The sequence below is a fragment of the Linepithema humile genome, chromosome 1 (assembly GCF_040581485.1).
Source record: "Linepithema humile isolate Giens D197 chromosome 1, Lhum_UNIL_v1.0, whole genome shotgun sequence".
Classification (NCBI taxonomy): Eukaryota; Metazoa; Arthropoda; class Insecta; order Hymenoptera; family Formicidae; genus Linepithema; species Linepithema humile.
This window is the reverse complement of record NC_090128.1, coordinates 9,124,994-9,148,299: the sequence shown is the minus strand read 5'-3', so window position 1 is coordinate 9,148,299 and position 23,306 is coordinate 9,124,994. Positions and strand designations below refer to the sequence as shown.

The 23,306-nt window shown below is 47.5% G+C and overlaps 1 protein-coding gene across 4 annotated transcripts in view; it reads right to left on the bottom strand.

Moving 5' to 3' along the window:
• Pdk1 (Phosphoinositide-dependent kinase 1) overlaps positions 1 to 23,306 on the bottom strand; it is a 286,368-nt gene that overhangs the window by 5,498 nt on the left and 257,564 nt on the right. For 3 of the 4 annotated variants that reach the window (XM_067360045.1, XM_067360050.1, XM_067360049.1), the window contains one exon: positions 41 to 295. In XM_067360045.1, coding sequence (XP_067216146.1) covers positions 41 to 295 — 255 coding nt within the window. Of the gene's footprint in view, positions 1 to 40; positions 296 to 9,450; positions 10,000 to 23,306 lie in introns of those variants that run through there. The other variant, XM_012368043.2, reaches the window with a different exon arrangement.

Genomic DNA, 23,306 nt, shown 5'->3' with positions numbered 1-23,306 from the left:
TATATACAATTTCAAGGAATATGTGCGAAAGGGGACTTACAGTGGAGAAGCTTCCCTCGCCGATTACTTTGCCGAAGATGAAGTCCTTCGGGGTACGCTTGTGCGTCTGTGGGTTGATGCTGGTGAGGGACGGGTTCGACAGATTCGTGGTCGGTGGAACCCGAGGCGCCAGGGTGCTGGGCGGCGCCACCACACCGTTGGTCACGTCGTTCGTCGGTGGAGACATTTTGGACACCGGCCCCTCCACCGTTACTGCCGGCTGTGGCGAAACGGTAAGCGCCTGGTTCGCCACACGCTGCAACCGAGAATGCGCAACTTATCAGGCACACTGTCCGTGATCGTCTGTTGGCTATACTCGCGAACGTCGATAAGCGGATTGCTAAATAGTATATCCGTAGCCTTGTCGCCTTGCAACTTTGTACCGATAGTTGCAAACTTGATAAAGTGTCAAAAGTCAAAAGTCACGCGAGAGTGGAAGTAAATTTCCTTTCCGCTTTTAAAACGGCGATATTAATTTTAAATCGAGGTAGATCCGCAAAATTCTCAGATTTTTCCAATTTCTCGGATAATGAAAGAAAAAAAAAAAAAAAAAAAAAAAACGGTGATGTAATAAAATCGGAGCAGCGAACGTTAAGACGCGCGCGCGCGCGGCGCGCGCGCGCGCGCGACACCCCCCCCCCCCCCTTTCCTTCACCTCGCGAACGTTTACGAACGAGCGCTCTCATTATCCTTTCCGCTCCGGAAGACGCGAGAGACGCTCGCGCAGAGGAGGAGGCACGAACCTCCCGTGTCCGGCACTTAACTCCTCTCATCCGCCGACGACCGTCCGGTACCAGGAAATCACGTACCGGAAGTGTGACATCACCGGCGACGCGGCCAGCACGTGGTCGCGCCGTGTCGGATCAGAGGATGACACGATCGGAGGGCAGAGAACGATCGCTCGCACGCGTCGCCGCGTTCCCGCGCTACGTACAAAAGCGAGAAACGCATTCGCGCGGCCACGCGCGGCCCACGCGCGTTAGAAGATCAAGGTTGCGCGAGGCCGAAGTCTAAAGTTTACGAGGTCAATCGCGGAGCGCGCGTGGCTTTCATGAGCCGATCCCGTTCTCGCTATTTTCATACACTTCCTCACGGAAGTGCGTCATCCTTCGAAAAATGCAAAGTTGCACGTGGAGAAATATTCTAATGGCCGATACAACTCGAACCGCCGGTTCAACTTCGCTGTATGCAAAACGGCATTAATGATGAGAATCTTCGAGATCGGCCGGGCGAAAAAGGGGCCGTTATTCCGTTAACAAAGTTGCGACGCAAAATCGAACGGGAACAGGAGCGAACAGGCTTGCGAAACGTTTTTCCCCGGCGAATTTCCCTCGTTACAAACGGCGAGAGATTATTGTTGGCCGACCTCTCTTCTCTCTCGAAATGTAGTGCGTAATTGCGACCCGTTTGTCAGCCGCTCTTTATAATGCGCTAAACGACTGGCTGCTCTTACGTGCCAGCTCCGGTTCTTCCTCTTGTCGTGACGGGGGCAAAAAAAAAAAAAGTCGCGAAGGGATCGGTACCAGAGCGTAAAAGGCATTATGAACGCGATGCAGGTTGAGCAACAGATGTCCCACCTGGTACCTGCTCGGTATACTCGCAGGGGGCTAAAGGCGATTAAATGCTACTACGTTTAGAGAGGTATGAAATTTCAATGGGCCGAAGGGTGAACCGGCTCGGCGAGAAAGTGTCGAGAGCGCGCGCGCGCGCTCGAGTAGTATTTCCGCTCCGTGGAGGATCGCGATCGCGCGGGTTCCTGTGAGATAAACGCTCCCTTTCGTGCGGTCCTAATCGTCTCTCATTTCCGGCTCGAAGGACGATCGAGGCATCTCTTCTTTCCGTTTGTCATTATCATTGCACTTCCGTCGAAAAACGATCCCGCGGGATTTCGTGTTGCAAAGAATCGCATTGAGAATATCTTCCACCGCCTTCCTCGATCGATAGAGCGCGTGTGATCCTTTATTCCATTTTCCTTCCTCTCAAGTCTTCATTGAAGATATAAAAAAATATGAAAAGTTCGTCTTCAAACTTTGAATTAGGCAAAGGCATCTTCCCGGAATCTCTTTTTCCTTATTTGATAATATTCAAGCAGTCAAATATTTTCATAATAAAATCTATCAAATTTTATTTAATGGAATTTTTATACCGAAACTTTTTCGAGGCAACTACTCGACGTATTGATTAAGGGAAAAATCCCATCATGCGGCTCCCATCGCCATTCACAAACACCTGTCGCGCAACAAAAATAAAGTTCCGAGCATCGCAAATTCCATCTTATTATTAGTATATTATTCTTGATTATGTCCGTATCATTGATCTTGGGAATATTTTGCCAGGGTCAAAATAATAACGGAATAATTACGACTACTCTGCTGGAAACCGTGGCATGATGAACGACGCGAAGCTGCGACTGGCGACGACGTTACGCGCGGCTGGCTGAATCCAGTTTTACGATTATTTGCGACAGCTGTTCAACAAGAAGAAACACAGCGCCACGAATCTCCTTAAACTTGCGTCAGTAGATCGATGCGCAATAATAATAATAATAATAATAATCGAGAAATGATATAACGAGGTGACGATAGGTAATTAACTGCTCGCAAGCGGAGTTAATCTCGATACACCAAGCGTTGTTGTTTTCGCAACTGTTTTTGTCGAACGAGGCGAACGATTATCGCGGGACGCGGATTCTACCCGAGAGTTGCATAAAGTCAGCGGCGATAACTGGTGGACGATTCTTCTTATTTTACACGAGCTTTTCTTTCGGACCGTACGTAGTCCGGTGTCGTAATTTTTGGCGTGCGAGAAGGGGGTAACGTCGCCAATAAAAATAAATCGTAAAACCCCCGCAAAAATCGTAAAATCCGAACGGAGCGGACGTCCCGCGAAAAACACGTGCGAGAGTTGTTTGTATAACGGCCGCACGGACCGAATTAAGTTTTATCACTTCATCGAGCATTCGGTATTTTACGATTTTCCGACGCGCCGTAATGAAACACTTCGCATTTGTCGGGGTCGCAACGAGGGTGACCAACGGGGACGAATACCGTATTATTCCGGCGCCGTATTTTTTCACGAGTGAAGAAAAAGAACGAGGAAGTGAGAGCAGAATTTTTATAAATTTTAAAGCAAGTGCTCCCTGCAAGAATAATATATACAGTATATGAATATTATATGAATAGTGTATGAATACGCGGTATATGATAAGATGTACAAGAAAATATATGAGAAAAACGTGAGAAAAAAAACAAAAATTATAATTGATAAAATTGTGAAAGCAGATAAGAAACTTATGTATAGCGTTAATTTTAGAACATTAGCGACTGAACGGCAGAGATAAGAAGAAAGAAAGATGTGTAAACACCGCAAGAAGTAGAATTCTGGAAAAAAAGAAGGAAACAATAATTGAAAAGCAGAAGCCGGTTCTTGCTGATTGACTTGGAATGAACGCGGCGCCAAGCGTCTAATAAAGATATTAATTGACTCCGGTGAAGCCAATAACAGAGGGAATAAAAGAGTAATATCGAGGCAGGGATAAATCGCGGCGCGCGAGGAAGCGGCGGATTAGCGGTGGCGAGCGTGAAAGAAATCTAATAAAAAATATCCGGTCGTGTCGTACAAGTTATAACGGTGCGAGAAAGGGGCGAGTGTAAGGGCGGGCGGGGGGTTAAGGAAATAAAGCGGGCGGACGATAAAACGGGCCGGCGGCGAAAAAGCCGCAGGTACGGTAAATAGCGGCGAGGTAGGAGCGATAAATACGCAACGCCCCAATTTCGTGCCACCCCTTGCGTCGTCGTCCATCGATCACTCTTTCGCGGGAGGCAGAAGGGGGGGAGGGGGGACGACGAGGTCGACGGGAAGCGGGAGGTATAGCACACTCGGGGACACTCGTGGCGCACTGAATGAAAACCTAAGGTAATCGACGTGACGGAAAAATTTATTCGAAATTGATCGAAGAGCATTCGACCGAACTATTATCGATCTATTTTTAAGGGACATCCGGATGAGGTTTATTTCAAGCCAATCCTTTTGCTACAATTCCGAAAGGGAAAACGGGTACACGCGCGCGCTGGGGGGGCCAACTGACCCAGACAGATCGTCGAGCCGGGGGGTACGCGCGGCGGTCTCCGCGGAGGGCGAAAACGCGCCGCTCACGACGACGGTGGGCCCTTCTCTTTCCTCTCTTTATCTACCTTTTCTCGTTCTTCTTCCCAGGCCGGTTACAAGGCGGGCCCCACGGCGTCAACCATCCGTGTCAGGCCGTCGACCCCGCCGACGAACGTTCGCCCGAGAATCACCGGCCCTACTCGTTCTCTCTTTCTCTCCGTCTCATGCGCGCGCGCTCTCGCCTTGACTCGCCTTGCCCCGCTAGTTTATTTATTTGCTTATCTATTCCTCGCGCGATTCCCCCCGCGCCCGCGTGCAAAGACGACGAAGGTATAACTAGCCATCAGCGGCGGTACACCGGATACCGGACGCTCTGTGAAACGCGGCGATCGGATATCGGAGCGAGGCGGGGGACCCCGCAGAAATAATCGATACGCAAAGCGACAGTGCGCTGTGGAATGAACTCGGGAAGATTTTCTTAGACAGATCGCAGATAAACGTGCGGCTCGCGTTTCGCCAAAAATTTGTAAAGCAATCGGCGACATTTGAATGTTCAGTTGCGAGCGAAGACCCTGAGAATGATTCCGGGGGCCCAACGGCCCCGCGAAATTTCGGCAAGCGCTATTTATAGAACAAATTTCGCGGGCACCGCCAGCGGAGCAGGACATCTGGATGTCGAGAAGCGAGATTGAGAATTAGAGATTCCATAAGACTCAAGTTTGTTTAATTGTGAAAATTATTTTACACTAATAAAAAAAAGTAGAAAACTCTAATGATCCATTATCGGAAAGCTGGAGTGATTTTCCATTCTCGAGCGCTTCAATAATTAAGCTCCCCGCAGGAGCAGAAATATCACGTAACGAGAATAATGTTCTATTTGAAAATAGCACCGTAGAGAGAAGGGGAGTGAGAGTCATATATGAGTACTATTACTATTACTACTACTATCCACTCTGTGAAATCTGGCGGAGAAAAGGTTAAAGACTATTCTCTCTCTCGGAGCGCATCGATACGCGAATCTATTTCCGGCGACGAGAGTATAAAAGGCGTTGCGAAAAAGGAGCAGCGGAGAAGAAAGAAAAGAGAGAAGAACCAGCGGGGAGAGAAAGAGAAAGAGAGAGAGACAGAGAAAGAGAGAGAGAGACTCGCGGCGCAAGATCGACCGCTTTCCAGTACCCCGCGTCGCAACTCGCGCGCGAGAATGCGCGCGTACGCGCTCGTTCCCCGGCGCATATCCGCTACGCGTCCTCGGGGACCTCGTCCCAGGACGAAATAAACTATCTGCGCATATCTACCTTCTCTCCTTTTCTCACTCCCGCCTCTGTTTCTCTCACACACTGAATCATCCTGTACACACCATCACCATCCAGCGGCATTCCAACGGACATTCTAATTTTAGCCCCGCGCGCGTCTTTTCTCCCTCTCGCGCACTTTCCCCGGCTTCTCTCCATCATCGTCTGTTCCCTCTTTCTCTCTCTCTCCCTCTCGTCTTATGACGCGTTCTCCCTCGTGGTACGCGGTTTCACCCTCCTCTCCTCTCCCTTTCCCTTCGCGCGCGGGCGGAGGACGAAGGGAGACGAAGAAGAGTGCGACGCTCTCGCCATATACCAGCCGCCGCCGCCGCCGCCGCCGCCGCCGCCGCCGCCGCCGCCGCTGCAGCCGTCCTCGCCTGCCTGCTTGCTTGCCATAGCCTGCCCTCCTTCTCTTCCTCAAAGCGCGCGCGCGCGCACGCTACTCTCCGTTTTTGCCGCTCTCGCAGGTAAGGAACTACGCCTATTGGCGCAGGCGGCCAGCACTTTTGCCCGTGAATGAGATGTTTTGCATTCGCAGACGCTGAGAAACGTGTCGCGAGCGAGCGAGCGCGGCTAAATTGGATCACGCGCCGCCGATGCCGACGAGTAAAAGCGTTCGTTCGACGAGGAGCGAACGCGAGAGAATGAAATTGAATAGAATACGGTTTGTTCACGACGTTCTCTAGTAGGGCATAAATAAACCTCTCCTCCCCTCCCCCTTCGCTCTCATGGAAAAATGGAAAAGACTCGTAGAAAATAAATATTATAGAAGTGGAACGAATTATAATCGGAGACAGAATATGTATATTTCTCCGACTACAATAAGGCTCGTTAGTTAAAATTTTCATTAATTAGAAATGAGAAAGCGAGAGAAAATGTTTATTAGGTTCCGCGATAAGTATTTCCCAAGTGAGTAAATGAAAGTTCAAAGTACAGAACGTATATGACGGTGCAAGTAATGATATAATAGATAATAAACAGTATACTGTCAAGTATCAAGCAAAAATGTGCGATAAGTTCGAAATACAGATCAGCAATATTGCGTTACCTCCACAAGCGCGATAACATTGTGTCAAGTGTTTATATCGATCGTGGTTCTAATTATGCCTTTGTCGATCGAAATCAGGTAATGGAGGTAATTTTCCAATTTATAAGTCTCTATCGCATTCTTTCTCAGATTCTACGTCGTTGCGACGTTTTGCGATTGTTAAGTGGAGTGTACGACGGATAAAAGCGTGAGATTAAATACTATTCTATGATGGATTACAAAAGCTGGAATTCGGGATAAGAAATGATGACAGAGCAACGGTCGAGCTAAGTCATGTAATAACATATTTCGACTTGGTTGCAAATCCGCCTCGAGATCAAAACGAGATGATACTCGTCCGAGGGAGATCTTTCTGTCTCACGATCGAAGGAACACACGCAAACCGTGGTACTTTTCGATCGCAGAGGGGAAAAGGAGGGATTATCAAGACACGCGCGGCAATAACGTTTCTAATGTACGTATGTATCGTTATTGCCGTGCCACTTATATACGCATAGAAGCTAAATTGGATATTTACGTATTAACGGAACTACGACATGCGACGCCGTGGAGTAGTAAAATTAAACTAACTACATAAATATGCGTTAATGAGTTTCTAATTACGATTATAATTAGTGTACCGGAGGAGATGAGAGAAAGATATAATTGGGGGAGAAAAATAATTATGAAAATAAATGTAATATTACTGAAACATTATTCGACATTTCGCAGTTTCATTATGTTGCGCGAGTATCCGGAGCTGTTTTTCCGTTGGCATGCAAGCATCGAAGTTGAAGGCTGCGCTGAGTTTCCCGCGTTTCCTTGCATCACAGTCAGAGCAAAGTTTCGGGAATTATGCGCCGCGTATATGGGGTTCAATTCACGAGTGACAGCTCCCCTACGGGCTCGCGCGTCGATCGTAATTTTCTCGCGCCGCTATTTGCGTTACGATACATTAATAGGTGGCATTATCTATCGTAACGTACACGCGCGACTGTTTGCGCTCATGTCGAAGGAAATTAAAGGAAAGCTTCCACGGTGGATTTTACGGGGACGAACGATTGCAAAGAACATCGATGTTTCTCCGAGTCGGAAAATTTCTGTGTTCTCTTACTACGCTTGTTTTCCTTCCTTCGCGACACGATCGAGATAACGCATCTCCCGGGAGCAACATAAGCTGCTCTCGATGTTGCTTTCGTTTTTTTTCCCCCCCCCCAAAGTGTTTGCTCTTTACAGTATATATCGTATAAACAACCGCTCGCGGACCAAACATGTTTTTCGACCGGCAGGAAGCATCTACGGACGCGCTTATACAGCGACATTCTCTCATACGCGGGCGTGACGGAATCTCGCTCGGTCATCCGAAGTTCACGTGTCGGTCGCGCTGACCTTACGACTCCGTCGAGGTTTCCATAATCTCTCGCTGTTTTTTCCCTCCTTTTTTATTTTCGACCACCGACAGAGGATGCCGCACGCCGCACTGATATTCGAGCGCGATGGCCGTTATCAGAATCGTCAAATCCGCCGAAAATAAACAGCGTTAAACTTGAGTACGCAGCGAAATCGAGTGTTGACGATTAATTCCTAGGCGAATTCAAGTTGTACTCGAGTTGACAAATTTTCGACGTCGGAAGTAATTTATATATATATATATATACATATATATATATATATATATATATGTCGAGCAATTTTTCGCGTTGCGCAAATGCTCGCAACGCGCTGCAGATTGTTTTCCTATTGCGCGTCACTCGCGCTATTTGCTATAATGCCGTATTATTTCTAGCTTACGTCACACGTTGTTTACGAGCGCTGCATCAGTCGGAGACTTAATTGACGGGTTTCTAAGTAATTTCACGGAATAACATAAATAACCCCCGCGTGATAACCGACGAGACGAGATATCCCGTGACATCCGACGGATTCGTTTGCGAATACATTTAAAATTAACTGCGAGCAGAGCGTACAATTGTAAACAACTTTCGAGCCGAGCCGACCCGAGACAGACACACACTTGCGATTTTTGAGTCAACGACGACTACGACGACTACGACGACGACGACGACGACGACGACGACGACGGCGGGTGAATTTATTTAAATTCAAGCGAGTGTAAATTATTCATGCCGCGAGGCAGTATATTAACCTTCTCTCTCTCTCTTTCTCGCTTCCTCGTCCCACGTTATTTATTTCATCGTGCCGCCCGTGTTCCCCTTTGTCCTAAATCGACAAGTTTCCTTCTTTCTTCGGATCTCGCATACTTCTCGAGTCTGCCGTAATCCGCGCGTAAACAGCAGACGATCAACATCATACTTGTTTATAGATCGATTTACGAGTGTATCGCTAATTTTATCGAATTTACATCGGGCAATTCATATTGTCAATAATAATTTGTGGCTGATATTACATTGAAATTAATAGCGCGCTAAAGTGACTTGAACTTTGCGCGACGTCGCAAGCATCCCTCCGTGTTTATGAGATGCGTCGCGAGAAATTTTCCCGCCAATCTTGCGGGGATCAGGAAATGCAGATGCAAATCTGCGCGAATTATCGCAAACAGCCTTGTCATCGTCGTCCGCCAACTTATTACGTGCGTTCCTCTATACTACATGCGTCGAGACAAGGAGCGTCTCTTTTTCTCTCGACACATCTCTACTTGCCTTCACGGGAGAAACGATCACGGTCGAACAAATTGCGCACGAATGCAATCGGGGCAAATCGAATCCCCGCGTGATTACATCGGTCAACGCACATTTTTTTTTATTTTTTTATTTTTTTTTTATTTTTTTATTTTTTTCCGCGAAAAAACATCACTCGGAACACACTCGATCTCGCACTTTCCCGTACACTGCTATTACCAACCTAATATACTCCCTACACACTGCGCGGCGGAGCTAAGATCCTCCCGTGAGAAAAAGCAAGTCGAAGAGGGCGATTGGGCAAAATCGAGATAGAAAACGGGCCGCAAAAGGAGCAGTCTCTTACCTTGAATAATTTCTTAAGCCTCCGGTAGCCGCGATGTAATCGCGACACGTACTGCTTGTTGGAATCCAGTTTGATTGATTAAAGCCACAGTTGCGGGAACGAAGATGAAGGACCGAAACCGAAATGACGGGGGTGTAGAACGGAGCGGAAGAACTTTTTCGGATCTTTGCAGGGATGAATGCAGTGTAGACGGATAATGATGTAGTACTTGGAAAGCGGATTTGTGTCGCGGTTGTTGTTGCTGTTGCTGTACGATCTGACTACTGTTGTTGTTGTTATCACGTCGTCGCGGTCGCCAATCACCGACTGCGTACACCCGACGACAGTGTTGTTTCTCGCGGGTCAGTCTCGGATAGCACATATATATTACTGTATATATGCATGCGCGGGAACCGAAGAACGAAAAACACGTTCGTGGCCGTTGAAAGCCGTTCGCTTACTGAATCCGACGGTTAACGTTTCCCGGCTGCTAACCCGCGCTTTCTCCCTACCACCGAGGCCGCCCGAGTTGGCGGCAAGTTCCCCGTCGCCCCACCCAAGTGCCGACGTATTCCCTCCACCGAGACGGCCATATCCGGGAGCGTTGGTGAGGGCGCGTGAGGGGAAACGCTCGCTCCCTTCTCGCCCTTCCTTCCGTCCGTCCGGCCGTCCGTCGGACGGCGCGCCGGTAATCTTACCGCCGGATCGTAAAGCAACGCTTACCCCTGCGGTCAAGTGCGAAAATTGCAACGAAAGCACCGGGAGAACACGGTGGAGGCTCTCCTCGAGCCCGCGTCCTCAAGCCGCAGTTTCCCGCATTCCGCTCCGGCGCAGCCGACGAGATTGGAATGCGCGTCGCGCGGAGAGTTTCGAAGAATGAAAATTACAAGCGCGTCTCAAGTAGCGCGAGATTAATGACCTCGACGAGTGGCTGCTGCTGCTGCTGTTGCTGCGATAGAAGAGCTACGAGGAGAGATAAGTTCTGAATCGAGATGACGCGCGCGCTATCGTCCGCTCGAACACAATGGTTCACGCGGCGTCCTAATGCCTTCGCATTATCAGCGGTAAACAGCATCGACGGTGTTTGTCACCGTCGCTGATCGCTCGCGACGACTTTAACGTTGCGCGATTCCGTGCGATTCTCCGCCGTCGGAGGGGAAGATTCTGCGCGCGCGAGCACCCACGTGGTGGGGAAACGCGACGGTTTCGCGCCCAGAGGATGGGGAGAAACCAGGGAAACCCCACGCACGGCGCATGCACCGGTCGGTTGAGTTGGTGGGGTTCCTCAACCGACGGCGCCAGGATCACCCCTCCACTGCCTGACCCTCTTCTCCTTCCTAGCGGCAGCGCGGCGCGGCTGGCTCCTCGTCGGTGCACTCTCGCCTTGGAAGGGAGTGCACCGATCACACGCGCGGCTTTGCGCTCCCGTCTCGCTCGCTCTTTTTCTCCTTCCTTCTCCATCCCGACTCGATGTGTTTGTTTGTTTATAGTCGCGTTCTGGGAAATACCCGATACGAGTAACGGAGTCTCATACGCGCGGCGCAGCGCGCCGTGCGACCGCTTGCATTCCCATTCTGGAGTTGCATCCGGTCGGGTCTCGGATTCCTCCGAGACTTCGAATAGCGTCCGTCTCGCAGCAAGAGCGCAAGCGGCACGCTGCGAGGCTCGGCTTTAGGAATTTCGGCTGCTCGGATTTGCTTCCCGCCCTTTTCTGCCGTTCTCTCTACCTGCGCCCTTTCATTTTTTTCCGACAGAATAATTTTGAATGACCAAAAGGAGGCCGGAAAGGAAACCGAAGCGTTAAATGGCGATGACCGTTAAAAAAATGCGGATGATATATACGCCTGCGTCTTATTACTGCAGACAATCGACTTCGGAATGGAAGCGCAGCGTAAATTTTCACACAAATACTAGCTGTAAACATATTTATTTGCTACGGAAAAATTGATTTTCTATTCCACTCTCTTTATATTGTATTCCACAAAGTTCCACCACCTGTATCCCAACACAGTCCAGTTACTCGGAGCACATTCGCTTATAATTTATTAATACGGAGGGAACGATCGAATGCACAGCCGCGATCGTCGATCATCGGCGATGGCGGCTGCATTCCCTTCCGTAAATCTCCCTGACGCGCCGATAGATAATCCCCTCGCGCGATTCGTGCGGTCGACACGACGGCGTGCAGAGAGAGAGAGAGAGAGAGATAGAGATCGATAGGTGGAGGAGACGGACGCCGCGTTATCAGGTGCGTTTCTCAAAAGTAGTCCACGTGTAATCTCAGGAATGCACTACGTCAGCGCCAGCGGCAAGTGTACATACGCGTGCGGGCGCGCGCGAACATGCGTCTATCTGCAAATCGCACGGTAAACATTGTACAACGTTGTTGTGTAATGACACGTGGCGTGGCGCCGCGTGACCCGCTACGGGGAAAACGTAGAGCGACGCGCCGATAACGCCGGAGACGATGATTAATTAGGAGTGACGCGCGATTCGCGAACACGCCCTTCGAGAAACGGTATTTCTGGAGCACGGCAGGCTTTTACGGCGCGTAACTGGATCTCGGCGCTTTCCGTAAATCTCAGAGATCTTAGATTCCACGCTCTCTATTTTCGTAACGTCATTCTTGCGCGCTCCTAAACAAATATTGGTAACCGCGCGCATTTGAGATAATGCCGAACTTGAACTGCGCAGTTCGATCTCTCTTTCCCGTTGGGGATATACGAACTCCAGTTATCTTTTATCTAGTTTTAGGCCTACGCTCGCGCTGGCAGGGGGATAACAGAGCGGAGGGGGGAGAAGGGCGATCCACAAGTATCATTCTGAATATTTCCACGATGAGAAAGAGAGAAATGCTGCGGCGTACAACGACTATATATATAACGGCCGGTAATTATTCACCGAACGGTATTGATAATGCCTCTGATTCGTGGAAGAGTCAACAACAGCGCGACGCAATGCGCGGCGCGGATCCTCCCTTGGACTTTGTCATCCGTGAGTCGCGCGCATGTTGCGTAAATAAGATATCGCCGTGCACCGCAAACGCCGGGACAACAATATTATTAAATGGACCAGCAGACGACGTTAATCGGCCGCCGCGTAAACTGCAGACCATGTTCGTCGAGAGCACGGATTAATCAATGGCCAACGCGGCGTTGCGGCCGTTCCGGCGTGTTCCATTCATGCATTATAAATGACTGCGTAGGATCTAAACTCCGCTACCCAAAAAGGACCGGAAACTGCATCCGCTTTCTAACAAATGATGCACAATAATGGTACGAACATGGTACGTTACATGTGTGCCTGTCGTAAGACAATTTAGAAAGTTAAAGAGCGGAAGTGAACGAGAAAGCACAAAAGAATGTCGTAAAAAATGTTTGACTTTTACATCCTTCGAAACTGTCTGCGGAAACAAAGCTATCTTTTAAAAATAGTTCCACCGTTCTTGTTGTGAAGTCGAAGCTAGCCAAAGAAATTGGCGCCGACAAAAGCCATCAGCATGATATCGAGATGTTTTGAAAACAAGAATACGACGAGAAAGTGTGAGGAAATGCGCTGCGTGTAAATTACGCCATTATGATCTTTCTATCACGAAAAGATTTCGTGTGTTTGAAAAATATTGTTGATGATGTCATAATATTTTTCCCCGTGTCGCTTTCGGATTCAAAATATTTTTACATTGAAAGAGAAATCCCCACGTGTATTGCGTGCGCGCGAGCGCGCGCTCGCGCGTGGCGTCAACAACTTAATAACACTCGCCAGTTAATATACTTGATATCCTCTTGGGAGGTTTCCATAGAATTTGTCGCACAGTCATCGAACTTCACGCTATCGTCATCGTCGTCGTCTTCGCTGCGTCGCGTTGCGCGGCTGAGACGAACCGGCCGTTGTCGGCAGAGAATTTTCTCTCGCCGCGTTAAATTGGCGCGTAAAAATATACTTTTGCGAAATCGGCCGGTCGTTCTGGTATGTCAACGAACAGAAAATCCTTGTTCCCCTTCGGACGATACCCCACGTTCCACCGTCGCGTCCCATCCCCTCCGCGCCGCCCTTTCTCTTTCTCTCGATCGCGGCTCTCACGACGAAGGCCGTTCGTAACTTTCAAATACGCGCAGCGCAGCGAGAACAGTCGAATCATTGTTTGCACGATCGCGTCGTCGTCGTTGTTGCGTCGCCGATCTTCACCTCGTGACGAAATGATGATAATGCAGCTCCGAAAATCGACCGCGGAATATTTTCGCACGCGACGCGTCGACGCAAGCCGGTCTTCAGATTGCTGCACGATAGCGACGAAAGACGGGACTTACTCTCCGCGAAAATGGAACCGTTATAAATCGTTTGATGAAAACAATGCAGCAACAATTTCTTCTTTTTATTATTTTGTTTCGAGACAGATGAATCCCCCGAGATGGAGAACGCATGTAAATAATTGCAGGAATTTGTTCGTGATAGCTAAAAAATTATAATTAACAAGCTGCACTTTAAGAAAAGTTTAGCTAACATCGAAGAATGAAATATAATAATATAGATATGAAAGATCATGGGAAGATTTATGCGAATGGATAAAACTTTTCTCCGGTTACGATCCATGTGCGAGAAGATGAGCGAACTGCAGATGTCAGCTTTTGCTGGATGTGACGCGAGCGTAATTAAGGATGTGCGAAATCGAGGTCGCGACTTGAGACTCTATCCTCAGCAGCGGCGCGACGGCTTTACAATGCGGAAGCGCGTATTTAGCGCACCCGGTATATAAAGCGGACGGCGCGCGTCTTCTTAGCGGCTTACCCGAACCGCTGCACACGCCGGTGCCAGAAAATCTGCTGGAAAATCGGTCACGAATGACTAATCCGACCGGAATTCTCGCCCGCGCGTTCGCACCCGCGATTGTTCCGCGACCCGAATCGTGGGAATCGAATCGTCAGATCGGAGCCGGCCGGAAAACACGAAGGCGGAAATGTATGGCGCGTTAGCGCGTCATAATTCATTCGCGGCGCAATGGATGAAACGATTGTCTATCTGTTGCAGCTTCGCCGAAACAGATTTCGCGTAGACGACGTGGATAAGTCACCGAGTAAGCTTTTCGAAACAGATCTAACCGAAATATTCTGAGAATTTTGTGTGCATGAGATAATTACATGCACTAGCGGATCCTGATGTCGATAATAGGGGGGGGGGGGGGTTTGACCTGCTTTAATGCATTTTTTACTATGATTGTTGAAACGGATCCAGCAAAATTGATTTTTTTTAACTTGGAAGGGGGGGTTTTAACCCCAAAACTCCCCCCCAGGATCCGCCAGTGATTACATGTATCTAATTATTATATTTATATCCCTCAAAACAGTCATATCATTAACGTTGTTTTTAAATAGCTTCGCGAGATAAGTATATGAAGATACTGTTTAATTTAGAAATTGGATATTAAGATGAATTGTTAAAATGTCTCAAAGAGACTGAATTCCTAATGGAATATTTAGATAAATGACTCTCTAATTGCTCTGGGCAGTAGATATCATTATAGAGATATAATTATAGGCAGTTCTTTCTACATCGCTGATTTATTAATGATAATTGTATGGTAATTTAATTCAGATTTGAATGAATTTCCGACGAAACGGCTAATTGAAGTAACATTGAAGTGGCCGAAGAGGCACCATAATTCTTTCCAGCCCTGAATTAAACTACTGTACAAATATATATATATATATATATTCACTGTGCGTGAGCTCATCATTATTCATTTATCAAAACTATTTATTACCGGCGACGAACGACTATTGCTTTACGGAAGGATAATGTATCGTAGCTTTCTTTACCGCAACTCGAACCGTAGCTCAAACGTAGCCGGCGCCAGTGGTCGACCACTGTAGAAAATCGTGCAAGGTGCACCGACATACGACGTACGTGGTCATAATGATACGCAATAAAATTATCGTAACAATAACAACCTCGCCTTTGTGTGATCGCCAGGCCGAAAGAGCAGCCGCCACATTCGAGTAGCGCTAAATGAATGCCCGACTAATTAATGGGATGCTTGCAAGAGAGAAAGAGCATGCATGGGGCAGCGAACAGTGCAAATAAAGGAGCGTTTACAAACAGAGAACTGCGCGCAATTGTACATGTTGTAATAATCAAAATTATATCAATATGGGAACGTATTCTCCGATTACAAAGCATCACTTTCGCTCTATCTTCTTCGACGAATTTACGATTGTTTGTTGATTTCTGCGATAATCAACGACTGATCTTACCGCTGCAAAACAAGTGACTCAAAATTCTTTAAAACAGATAACGATCAATTATTCAGCGTACATACACAAAATAACATCTGCAATGTACGCAATGTACGCAAAAGTATGAAATAGAAGCTTACGTCATTCTGCGTGAACTATATTTTGAATTATGAAATAGATAATAAACGTCGCGCTCTTATTTTTTTCTCGAACGACGTTTGTTATCGACACGATAACTTTGTTGTCGTTTTGCGCGGACGCGAAAATTTCATCCGCTGGCGGAACGATCAGCTGCTCATCGAGTGACACCCCTACGCACCAATCGACATCCGTAAAATTCCGCCGTCCGATCGCGCCCGAATTCCGGAGCGCGATTTCCGATTATGGGATTTGGTGCACATGTGACTAATTAATCGAAAATTCGAGCGAGCTCGATCGCATCGTCACTGATAAACATTCTCTTGGATTCGGGCCGACGTTTTATCGATCACACGGCAAAGAGAAAACAAACTGATCGCGGTTAATTATCGCCGCAGGTAGGAACATACTCACTGAACGTGAACACGCTAATTTGCGCGTTAATCGTAGCTGCTGATGCCAAATTTTTTGGCAATAACATAAAATTTGTATGACAGTTGCGTCAGAAAATTATGAAATAACGACGAATGATTATTAATCTTATGCTAATGTACTTCTACGATCATGCACTGATAATTTTGTTAATCTGGATATATTTTTTTTCGCTATTAATCCGAAAATTCTTGAAACCAAAAATTTACACGCGACCATTTCGGATAAAAAAAATCTTTCTTTTCCACATATATGTGCAATTAAAATAATATAGATACAAAAGATACAACATAACAGCGTGACACAATGATGCGGTAACTTTAACGTTACAAAATCAGTACGTCGAAATCGCAAGGAAACGCGATCGTCGTCACGTCGTGTGCGATTGAGGCACGATTGAGGAGTGAACACGAGGGAGGACGGATCAATCGGCAAAGCCGGTTGTTTGTGACAAACAAGCATCTGTTTGTGGCGTTCTATCAATTGTTTATGACGACCGAAACGGACTCTCACTTACAACAGCGTAGTAAATCGCGTAGGCAGCGTGAATCATTCGTGGGCAGCCGGCGATCTTCAAACCTCATTCACCGTCTGACACCCGACGGCGGTGATTACAATGGTGATGGCGACGGCGTTGGCGGTGGCGGTAGCGGCGGCGGCGGTGGAATTGCAGAAATCACGCTTCTTAATTAATCCCCGAGCGAGCAAACTTCGTCCGGGCGATGGGCCCGATAAGGCGCACGTAAACGAGCACGAGGACGGGGGGAGGGCAACTGAATCGGCAATGAAATAACGTCTACTGGGCTTGTCTTGCGTTTGATCGCACAACGCGGCGTGCCGGCTGCGATGGAAATGTCTTCATCTCGAAATCTTTATTTCATTCCCCCTTCCTCGCGTTGTTTTCGCTCACGCAAATGAAAAATATAATTGTGTATTTATATGTGTCCGCATACGCGTGTTGGAAAAGTCACGGCGATTGACTGTTGGGCGATATAAACGGTCAATTAATAAACAGCGAGTGAAACTGCGAAGAAGGAGAGAGACAAATACGGATTGCGCCGACATAAAAATACACGTAAATGTTATTTACGCGTTAATCGAAGTGCGTATCGCGCAACGGACGCGTTAAAAACAACTCGTCGTTCTAAAATAAGCGCGTTTGCGCGTGCGGGGATCGGGCGGTGAGCCGGGATTATCCGCTCCGTCGCGGGATTGATCCGTTGATCGATCACCCCGAGATTTATCGCGACGGACGGGATTCACTCTGTTCGGACGCCATTTTCACGCGAAAGCGTGACTTTGATGGCTGAGGTTCGTGACGTTTTGAGAGGAATACCGCTAACGAAACCGTCAGCGTGTCGACTGTAGTTGGATCGCGACTCGATCCTTGATTCGACTCTCCGCAACGACGCCGCCTCAATGGCGACTGTTTATCGCCGGCCCTGCCAACGGAAATTTGGCAGCAACTTACTGAGGCAACGACGTCGCGACGATCGGCAGTTGTGTAAATAAGTGAAGCAATTAGTAGTGCAATTAACCAAAGTAATTGGTGCGTTCTCGAGAGCTTAGCAAAACTACCGTCGGAATTGGTTAATTAGTAAATTAATTTTCGTTTAGAATATACTTTCACTTTTATGTTAAATGACATTATCGTTAATATCTCGTTAATCTTTGCTACCTATTTCAAATGAATACATCGCAATGATAGTTGTTCGTTACCTCTGTTAATAAGGGTGAATTGTTAAGGCCGCAGTGAAGCGGAAAGATTAAACTCGCGTCTGCTCATTGGCGGTCGCGACCTAATTTCCGCGCCCGCGGATTCACGGGTCTTGAATCGCTTTAATGATGCAGGGGCTCGAACGAGATCAGGTCTCGAAATCCGGCCGAATCTTCCTCGCAATTAAGCCCGATAATTTGGCGAACGTGAAAGGCGGAGATTCGGCGAGGCGATGGCAATCGTCGATCATTATCGCGAATGGCAAAGATATCGTCGTAGATACAAACGAGGATAGATTTGATGAAATTTAGGAAGCGCAAAATACACTCGAGCATATCGATAGATAGATATCGAAATCGCACGAAGAACAGAAATGACGACGTCGCGTTGTTTCGCTTCGCGAAAGCGCGAGACAAAAAACCGTGGGCGACTTCCGGTACGTCGCGGCCGGCAGTAGGTGAAACAGAAACGGACAGATATACCGGGGAGAAATCGAGGGAGGTGTATATACACCTATGTACATGCACGTGCGGCATCTACATGCAGGATGACCTGATTTGTATTCGCCGGCGGAGCGCGCCGCGCGTTCGCTAACTCCGACGAAAACCCACATCTTCCGGAGTTCCGGCGCTCTCGCTATTGGTCACGCTTTGAATACGCAAGCGACTGAATTGTCTCGCATAGACAAAGGAACGTGTAATTTTCTCAAGTTTCCGCGGTACCGAGTCAACCTGGAAATATCACAGAGCTTTCGACTTCACCACCTATCCGCATTCGGGGATAGACACGCGCGCGCGTAAAAATAAAGGACGCTAAGTAGGTAGCGGCGTATCCCATTTCCATTCAACGTTACCTCGAACATCAGCGACGCGAATAACGCTACATCCTATTTTCCAAAGGTCTCAGGGCGCGAACTAATTTAGAGAAACGTTTTCACTTTAAAAATATGCGACGACAATAATTTTTTACATTCGCAGTTTTTATCTTAGCTTTCAATTTGGACAATTTTGAAGGCAACATGGGAACGCTTTTGAATCTCCCACACATGATGCATGTTTTACACAAATAAACATCTGTTCACGAGTCTTCGTTACTATTTGCGAGATACACAAGGGGAGAGCATTGATTTTCATTTATTACTTAAAATGCTGACTTTGACACATAGCCCACGACTGTACACGACGCAAATGGCTCGTCTCGTGCGCATAATTTCCGCGGCCCGATAACATCAGATTTTGCGTACGTCTGGCGCAGTGCTGGCGATGTCGAGATCACGAGTTCGAGGCGGTTCGATCCACCTCGTCGCCTCGTGAGCAATGCGTTCGGCGTATTTAGCGCGCCCGCGGCCAGACGGCCTGGAGAGCGAGAAAATATTTTTTTCGCCTCTCCATCCTGTGCCAGCGATGTGTTTTCTTTCCCGGTCGGGATCATGCGCGAGCGCGAACGACATCGGACTCACGGCTTATTCGAGCACCGTGCGTCATCGCGCCGCTGTTTAGCAATAACAAACCGCCGCCGAAGAACGGCTGGTGGACGATACTCCGACAGCAAACAACGATTGAGCAACTGCGCGTTGCAAAGATCGATACGGCGCGGTGCGGTACCGTGCCACCTGCGCTCGAATCGCGATTATTCGACGACTCTTCGCACGTTCCATCGATCACCGTCGCCGATATGGACAAACACTTAACAAATAACTCTGACATATTTCGCGAGTGAGCTAAGGCGCGACTTGAGGCGTGATAAAGTAAAACGTAATTACGATATAATAGTATCGTTTATTGATCCAGTATTAAATTCTGATATCACACTTGAGTAATGAAGAAAAAGTACATAGACACTGAGCTCGTACTCGTCTATCTTTTGCTTTTTGTACTTTTCACCGCGTCGTTATGCGACAAAGATTGTGAAGTAAAGCCGAAGGATGGAATAAGAAATGATCTTTCAGAGCCTGGTCGAGGCGTAAACAGGAAAATATCCGAAAAACATTTTCAGAAATTCCTGTTATTCCCATTTCGAGGACAGTATGTATTCACTTTCATAATTATCAGACCTACCGCGCTTACAAGGACACCAAACAGGATACACTTGGGTTTCTACGAATGTAAGCCGATTTGACCGTTCTTCGGAGTTTCTATTTAGGTGCAGGTATACAATTTAAAAGATTGAATACGGAGGAAAAGCGAAGACTTCGGACCTTAAAAATAGTTTTGAATGCCGATCAGGTGGCAGGTAGATGCCGTAAATCAAAAGAGAACAAATAGAGAGTATCGTCTGGCATGTCTGGCGTTCCTATTGGTAACGAAATTAAGTCGACGGCGGACAAACAAAGGAAAAGGAAAGCGAGCAGATCGCCGGAGAAAAATATCGCGAAGGCTCAGATGCTCGATGTGGCGCAAATAACCGTCGACGAGGAAATAACGGTACCGTTAACTATTCAGAATCTAATTTTATCGCCCGGCACCTTCTGTATCTGCCGTCGAACCGAAACGAATTGACGACGTTCTCGCGATACGTCAGCGTTTGCGTTTGAATGGATTATCGCTGACAAGGGCGGAAAGGCAAGGAATTTTCATCGATAAGAGAACCTTCCTGCAAATGTTTATCATCGGTTTCTCAGAAAGAATTATGGATGACAATACGAAGAAAAGTCTCAGGAATTCTTGACCATTTTCTATTTTTCAATTTCGGCACACGATATCGTTCCAGACTAATAAATTATAACTTATCTCGGTGATTCATTCGACTCGTGCTTAGATCGATCGATTTATTTATAAAGTAACTCGGAATTATTTAAAACGACGCAAGGACGCGGTTTCACGAAAAGGAATTAGCCGGCAACTTCATTACTAAAAAGTGAGGCGTGTGCAAGATGCCTGGCTCTTGACGCTAATACTTTATTTACAACGCCGTTACATTAGCTGCAGACTTCCCATTACGTATTTACAGGGCTCAGCCTCGCCCGCATTGCATTTTTAACGCGTGGCACCGAGTTTACGCGTAAATTCATAACGCTAATCGATGTTTAGAGATCTATATTTTCCGTTTGTTAAGACACTCCTGCGGTTGCTTAAGATCGCAGCTGCTCTTGAAATTTTAAGTCTATTACACGTACGTACGTAGCCGCGCGCGCGCGCGCGCGGCGTAATGCTCGAGCTTAAACAGGATAAGCGAGGCGAAGCACAAAGAGCAATTTCGACGCGTTAATTTGTATAAAAACTGCGCCGTAGAATCGGTCGGCTCCGTGCAACGGTATTTTACAACCGTCTCCGAAGTCCGTCCGCATTATCGCCCATTTCCTTGATCAGTCACGTACATTCTTAGACGCTTAACCGACGTGTGTGGTGCGGTCTTCATTAATTAAATTCGCCGCGCGTCATTCGACGAGTGCGTCGAACGATAATGCGCGCGAAACGCGCGCACCCCCGCGCGTCTTCCGCTTTTCGATGCACTCGGACTATTTCATCGGCGCTTCCTTCGAGCGCTCCGCTTCCATCCGCCGCCACCATCACCACCACCATCACCTCCTCCTCCTCCTCCTCTTCCTCCTCCTTCTCCGCCGCTTCCTTCCTACGTCACCCCTCTCTCCCAGTCCGGCTTTAATAATACCGTGTTTGCAGTCGGCGGAATTATGCGCCTGGGAATATAAAAAAATGCGGCACCGCGCTCCAAGTACCACCAGACACTTTGCATACCGGCGAGAATTCAACTCTCGTTTCTAACGTTATATTATGCCATAAAGCACAGAGCCGTGCATTACGCGCACGCACAAGCCAAGTTCGCACACAAGTGACTCAATGCTCGACTGAAAAAAGCGACCATCGTAATGACCGCTATAAACAATGACTTCGGTAACGTCTACGATGGCGCGACGATTGGGTTAAGGGGGCGCATTTCCGGCGTTTGTATGTACGTACGCGGCCCCTGTTGTCAAGATTGGAGTGAGGACTTGGCAGTATCGATCTCTGTGCGAGGGGCCCGCGGTATCGATCCGTCCGAGAGACACACATTTATTTTTCTCCGTAATAATATACGGCTTTGCTGGTAAAACATGTAATTCGTGAGAAACGCCTTTTGGATGTTTCGCTGAATATTTGAGTTTCGCCGAATTTAATTTTAACGAAAATTAGCAGTTGAGTCCCGCCTGAAGAACCGTCGAGAAATCAAGAATTGTGAAAAATTTCACGCAAGACTCAATTGCCGAGTTTTACCGATTTTATTTTTTTCGTACGCTTGAAGATTTAATTACATCGGCGGAGTGGGATCTCCTTAATAACAGCCTATTCATAATCATCGTGCGTAATCACTCGGGCAGAAGTGAAATTGATATGCGAGAGTCAATAAGAATCCAATTAACGAGCGAAGAGAGCGAGAAAGCGGCGATACGTAATATCGATCACTTTTCTTCTTCTTCGATGTTGCGATACCAAAAATAAACGCGTGACACTGAGCCCATCTAAATTTCATTCATTATCGCGACACAGGCTCGAGATTCTGCCTCTCACGAAAACGTGTTTGTTCCACTTAGGATTTTCGTAAATACTGATTTGCGTTTCGTAACGCGCCCGCACTCTCCCTCGGCCGGAGCCGAGCCGCTGCGGAAGAAAATATTTACGTTTTCGTAATCGCGATGTCGCCACGAAGCGCGATAACGCGCGCGACAATCGACGGGACGGACGACGCATATCCCACGGTCACGAAATGAAATCCGTCGTTGCTCGATAAACCCGACTAATTTACGACGAGCGAGATCGCGCACACGCGCACCCCGCTATCAGTCAGGCGTTTCTCTTTCGTAATCCGAGAATTTAAATAAGAGAAATATTTAAGCAGCGCAACTTCCGCTACGAAGGATCTCTCGGGTTTCTTCTACTTCTTGGATGAAATTAGAAGCGTATCAGCTGTTGACAAAACTTTGCTCTCTATTTCTTTTCTTTCTTTTTATCCTCTCGTTTCCGGAGATTTATCGCAGAAACAAGATGTATAAAATAGATTTTAATATATACAACATTAATTAATTCCTCATTAACTGCTTATTTTTAGTCACATTAATCTCGTCTGTTTGGTGCGATTTATGTTATTATAATGCTCGCAATAACATATAGTTTCGCAGAAAAGAAAAACCGATAAATTAAATTTTAAAACGGAGAATCTCAACCAGCGGACGTTACACAAGAGACCGAGAAATGTTGACTGCATCATTAAACAAAGAAGAGCGCTGGTTTTTCCGAGAGTAAATCGGCACGCTTTATTTTTCCGGTTGCGGTCTTGCTTCGGGCTTCTTTCCGCCGGGCGATAATCTTCCCGGATCAACTGCGCGCGGCTACTTGCATCCGCGCGATTATACCCGGCGGCCCAGG